The following is a 6,683-nucleotide window of genomic DNA, read 5'->3' on the forward strand; positions in this document are numbered from 1 at the left end:
ACAACAACAACAGTAATCACCAACCACACTTATGTAATTAATACTGAGTAGGGAAAACCCTACCTGGAAAAGCAACCACCACAGATGATCTAGCAGCTAATCAGAATTCTCCTCTACGAATCCCCCTCCTATAACATGTATACATCCAATTACTACCACATACATACAAATCACCCAAAACCCTCAAAATCACTCAATTAGGGTTTTAAAGAAACTCAACCAAATGCTATAAAAAATTATACAAGGAACTTACCCTTGACACGATGATCACAACGGCGTAAAGAACAAGATGATCCGACTCTCCTAGCCTTGGGGATTTGCTAATGATGCGATGAATCAACTTACGTAACTTCTTTATTTCAATTTAGGTTTTTAAAATGATAAAGAGGTTTAAGAAAAGTGACGGAACTCATTATATATTAATCTCTCATCATTTACAAAACCCGTCAAAACTCAGCCCGTAAACTCACTTACTCGATCGAGTAAGGCACTTACTCGATCGAGTGCCCCCTACTCGATCGAGTACCCAACTTACTCGATCAAGTGCCTTACAGGCAGACTACTGTTTTGCGTAAAAAAACTACTTACTCGACAAAGTAAGTCCCACTCGATAGAGTACCCAAAGACATAGAAAACCGTAGTATTACAGTCTTCCCTCCTTAAAAAGGTACTTCGTCCCCGAAGTTCAACCCATACCCAAAACAAACATACTAACTCGATTAAGACACAACAACGCAACTAAAGCCTCAAAAAAAAAACCCAACCTATCAAACATGAATTCTTAACACCAACTCCACCAACTATGCCTACCTCCACAACACGGCTCACGATATCGTATCAACTACTTCAAAGTCTCTCTCGACACCAACTCCAAACACTGCCAACTACTATCCACAAAAGCTGCTAGCTCCGTAACATATTATCCACTAGAAAATGCCATATCAAGACACTCATAACATCAAACGGAATGTTACATTCTACCACCCTTGAAAGGAACTTCGTCCTCGAAGTTTACTCACACTTATAAACATTATCATCCAACTGCCAAAACTATGGAACTCATAATCATCATCATCCAACTGCCAACACTATCGAAATATTCTCGCACTCCTAGACATCACACTACTACAAGCACGGCCATGACCTTTTAACAAAATCAACCACACCAAAGATCCATCATTTATGGTACACCAACACTCTACTTCCAATTATACTACAACATGCACAACCATGAAACTCTCTTTTATCGCATCCTACTCCTCTTAAGACAAATTTTACATCCTCATAACTCACTAATACTTGATCCTTAGATATATCTTCTCATTATCCTCATCACCACCACATGTCAAAGATAACCGCCTATAACCTCATACCTATAACCATTCCTATTTTCAAGGCTCTCTTACTTAAACAGTTCGCATACCTCAATTCATTCTGCATTCCATCTAACCAATACCACAAAATTCTTAGCATAACCAACACTCCAACTCTTCCATATTACCAGAACACAACATACCTCTCTATATAAAACACCTATCGCCAAAAGCCTAACTCACGATCCACACTTGTTACGTACACTCCCACTAGATCCTCAAATTCTTTTCTTTCATTACTACAAAACCCATACATAACTTAACATGATACTAATTCCCAACACCCTACACTCACTGTCTCAACAAAATAGGAGCTTTAAATATTTTTCTATGTGGAGTGGGGCTGCAGAATTTTTGCCTAAAGTTTAGGAGGTTTGGGACAGAAATATCCTAGGCACCAAGATGTTCTGTATTGTGAAAAAGCTTAAGGAGTTGAAAGCTGTCCTCAAAGAATTGAACAAAACCTGTTATGCTGATATTGAAGTTCAAACTGTTGAGGCTGAGAAAGAACTTAATGCTATTCAACTGCAGTTGAGTGAGTATCCCACTAGATCTGATCTGGTTAGTCAGGAGATAGTTGTTATGGCAAAACTTAGGAGACTACTTAAAGATAGAGACAGTTTCCTTCAGCAGAAAGCAAAGGCTCAATGGCTAGAGGAGGGGGACACAAATTCAGCTTATTTCCATGGTATTATCAGAAAAAAATGCATGAGGAACACTGTCATCCAAATTGAGGACCAGCATGGAAATGTTTGTTCTGATAGTAGTAGCATTCAGAGTGCCTTCTTGGAATACTATCAAGGTTTACTTGGAAGTAAAAAGTCCACTGAGAGTGTGAGGGATGCTGTCTTGGCCTATGGTAATGTTTGTAATGATGATCATGTTGAGATAATGAACAAGCCAGTGACTTTTGAGGAGGTAAAACAGGTGGTGTTCTCTATTCCCATCGACAAAGCCCTAGGACCTGATGGGTTTTCAAGTGGTTTTTTTCGAGATGCTTAGGGTGTGATTGGCCAGGATGTTTTTGAGGCAGTAAAGGACTTCTTTATAACTGGTCAATTACTTAACCAGATAAATGCAACCAATGTTTGCCTGATTCCCAAATGTGAGAGACCAAACTCTGTGAAACAATTTAGGCACATTGCCTGCTGTAATATGATATACAAGATCATTTCTAAACTCCTTTGCAACAGATTAGCTCTAGTTTTACCAGATATTATCCATGAATGTCAGGGAGCTTTTGTTCAAGGGAGGTCCATCAATGAAAATGTCCTGATTTGTCAAGATATTGTGCATCAGTATTCCAGAAAGAATGTGTCACCTAGATGCCTTTTCAAAATTGACTTGCAAAAAGCCTATGATACAGTTGAATGGGAATTTGTGGAGCAAATGTTGACTGGTCTGAAGTTTCCAAGACATTTTATTAATCTGATTATGGCCTGCCTTCAGTCCACTTCGTTTACTTTGGTCTTGAATGGGAATAATTTTGGGTATTTCAAAGGTATGAGAGGTCTGCGTCAAGGAGATCATGTGTCTCCTCTCATTTTTACGATCTGTATGGAATACTTGACAAGACTCATTAAGTTTGCTACAGCAATATGGCCATTTCATTATCATCCTCTATGTAAGGGACTCAAGCTCACTCATCTTATGTTTGCGGATGATTTGTTGATGTTTTGTAAAGGGGATGCTCCTTCTATTCTCCTACTTTTGAGAGCATTCACCTCCTTCTTTAAAGCTTCAGGATTAAGCATGAATAACAGTAAGTCAGAAATTTTTTTTTAATGGGATGCAGGAAGACTTACAGCATGACATTCTTGCTGTGTCTGGTTTCCAGGAAGGCAAAATGCCTTTTAAATACCTAGGAGTACCCATACAGCCAGGAAAGATGAACAAAAGGGACTGTAACAGTCTGATAGAAAAGATGGTGTCTAAAATTCGTAGTCTTGGTGCAAAGAAGTTATCATATGCAGGAAGAGTAGTTCTAATAAATTCAGTGCTCAACACTCTATACAATTATTGGGCTGCCATGTTTATTATTCCAAAGAGTGTTATTAAGAGATTAGAAGCTATCTGCAGGAAGTTTCTATGGAGTAGCTCTTCTGATTACCACAGAGTTCCACTGGTGGGATGGGATAGAGTTACCTTGCCTAAGGATGAAGGAGGCCTGGGTATTAAAAAAGCAGATATGTGGAATACTGCCTCAGTGGAAAAACTGGTGAATTGGTTATATACCAAACCTGACAGGCTTTGGATAAAATGGGTTGCAAATGTGTATTTAAAAGGAATAGAATGGCATGATTATATCCCTGGTAACGATTCCCCTTGGACCTGGAAGAGCATTATAATTCTTGGACTTCTTCTACCAAAGGATACTCTATTCGAAGTGGATATGAATGGTTGATGGGTCAGCACCCCAAAACTGGCTGGTCTAATCTTGTATGGAATAATTGGAACATACCTAAACACTCCTTTGTTGCTTGGATGATTATGCAAGATGGACTAAACATTAGAACCAAGCTTTATGCTATTGGTTTATGCCCTGATGATACCTGCATTTTGTGTGGGGATCAGCCTGAGACAATTGCCCACCTCTTTTCAGAGTGCAAGTTCACCAGTAAGGTTAAGGAGAGTATTGCAGAATGGATTGGTAAGCCATTGCCTGATCTTAATGCATTACTATCTGCAAACAAGAACAGATTGCAATGGAAGGCTTCTGCGTGTGTTCAAACTGCATTCTGGTATACTATCTGGTTTCAGAGAAACAATGCGAGACATCAGCTGTGTGTTAAGAGACCTGACATTATAGCACATCAACTGAAGCAGCTAATTCAGGGAAGAATCCGTAGCAAAATGTGTAATCTAGATAGCAATGGTGCCAATGATTGGCAGGCAACCATAGGATTTATGTGTTAGAATGCCTTAGGGGTGATTCGAACCAAGTCCTTGTAATTATGATTGTCTTTTTTTTGATATATTTAATATACTCACATTTCACCTAAAAAAAAATATTATAAACCACTTGCAGCTCTAAGATCTGTACAACACATGTTCCACTATTCACTTGCCATTACTATGTCTACCAATGCCTCATCTTAAAACAAGATCAAAATTACTGTAACAACCTCTCACAACTGTGTCCCATCAACAAAATATCGCTATACCATGCCGGCAACAGAAACATACACAACTCTCTTCCATATCATACTCTACCCTCACACCCAAGCTGAAACTGGTAAGAAACATTAATAAACAAAACAACTATCTATATGTACAACCCGAAACTCATAGGAAGCAACATATAACAAAACAACAATCTATGTATAACTGGTATGTACTTTCGAAACTCGAATCGTAATCATCCCGTCTACTCCACCACAACCGGTGACGGTATCGCAACACCGCCTCCAACAGCTGCACCGCAGCGCGAAACTACCCGGATCACAACACGAAGTACCATGCCCAGATCACCACCCGAGGCACAACAACCACATCGATAGACATCGCCACTTACACTATTCTCATACACACTGACTCAGGACAACTTCCCGGACAAGAAAACTTACTCAAAACCGCTTTACTAGATCACAACACAACATATTGTATGGAATAAATAGATAAGCACCTCATGAACATCATCCCTACCATTTCACGGAATACACATGTATTATCAATACACTTACAATTATAACTAGCCATGCCAGATCAATCAAATTATTACCTTTTTGAATATCATTCAATTAGGTTACCGTACTTAACATATAGAACATTCAGATAACTTTATAACTATCACACCCTACCACTTCTCGTGAGGTCAGAACCTCACACAAACATTTATACACATCATAAACCCGTAATCACATCCAACTAGTCAATCCTGATCACGTAAGTTACCACCTGATAAAGGTTACCTCTCGCCCGAGCTTAACTCGTATGCCCCTCATAACACATTCTCCCATTCGTATAACCAACACCTCCTGCCAAACATAACCATACCATTAATACTCAACTACTAGCAACCGCCTCCTATAACCACATCTTATACTTCCTCACAACCATACACATCAATCGGGTCTCTGCAAAACCAACCTCTTTAGAATGGTCATCTTTCCTATTTATCACCACCCTTAACCATTAGCGGCAACACCTCAACACTACCACCGTTCGGACATCAAACCTCTTACACCCATCTCTAAACATTACGATTTCTTTCCTATCTTTGGCTAACATCCCAAATAACGAACATCAAACCTATCAACATAATTACCTCAACATTATTTGCAATATTATCTTAATTGTATTGTCATCCAACCCTCCACCAAATATCTCGTATCGTGCAAATACTCCACCAACGTCTTACTCCCTTAATTCCTCGAAACTCATGATTAATCATGTTGTCCTGAAACTCCTATATAACCATTAATTAACATCCTCATGATAATATCACACATCTCGACGATTCATTACTTCTTTATCACATAACTCCGGTCAACATTTTTCTCAGCTTACTTTTTACCCTTATTTTCTCTTTACACTCAACAATACCAATTAATAGTTCAACTCCTTATTACTTCTATCTAACTCTTTAGTGCTCCGGTTACCATCTCATTACTCCAAAACTCGAATTCCATTATTTCATATCAGTATCATCTCACTCTTTCTTACCATGGATCTTCTCTTATCATGCTATCACTCACACTTATCACCAATCAGTCCAGACCATCTCATGCTATCACTCACACTCATCACCAATCATCATTTTTTTTTTTTTGAATTCCAAAACTCATTTCATACCGTTAATTGCCCAAGGAAATCACACATTAGGTTCACCTCTTGATACTACAAATTCCCAAACTCACTCACTATCTGTAAATCCACGTCGCGACATGTCTCCATTAAGTCCACTATATACCACTATTCTCAATTCCTCTAAAACGTCCTTTCATTGCATATATTCTTAACCAACACAATTGCTACCCATCTCCCTCCATAATTCTTTACACATCTCAAGTTGCTACTATCCACATCCTTCCTTTCAATCTTTTCATTCTCACGTTCCTTAGACTCACATCATCCCTTGCCCACCTTCACTTACTTTTACATTACTCAACACACAATCATATCACTCATCTCATCTCACCAAAACATGCTCCATGCCTCAATAAGCCTTACCAATCTTCCTTTTCTTTCCCACTACCTATCACAACCACATATAACTCATGTCCTCCCCACCGAACGCGTACTCACCACAGGTGCCACTCCTTACATCATAAGATTGGGTAACTTACGCATCAGGACCAGCACATACGT

General features: G+C 39.0%; 1 protein-coding gene across 1 annotated transcript; it reads left to right on the plus strand.

Moving 5' to 3' along the window:
• The first annotated feature begins 3,776 nt into the window (after positions 1-3,776).
• LOC141590358 (uncharacterized) lies at positions 3,777-4,289 on the plus strand. The gene has a single exon (XM_074410955.1). The coding sequence runs from the start codon at positions 3,777-3,779 to the stop codon at positions 4,287-4,289; it is 513 nt and encodes a 170-aa protein (XP_074267056.1).
• Positions 4,290-6,683: the final 2,394 nt, after the last annotated feature.

This window comes from Silene latifolia, chromosome 7 (assembly GCF_048544455.1).
Source record: "Silene latifolia isolate original U9 population chromosome 7, ASM4854445v1, whole genome shotgun sequence".
NCBI lineage: Eukaryota > Viridiplantae > Streptophyta > Magnoliopsida > Caryophyllales > Caryophyllaceae > Silene > Silene latifolia.

What these genes read in the sequence shown, in the direction of transcription:
- LOC141590358 (XM_074410955.1), top strand. Translation starts at nt 3,777, where the DNA reads ATGGGTCAGCACCCCAAAACTGGCTGGTCTAATCTTGTATGGAATAAT.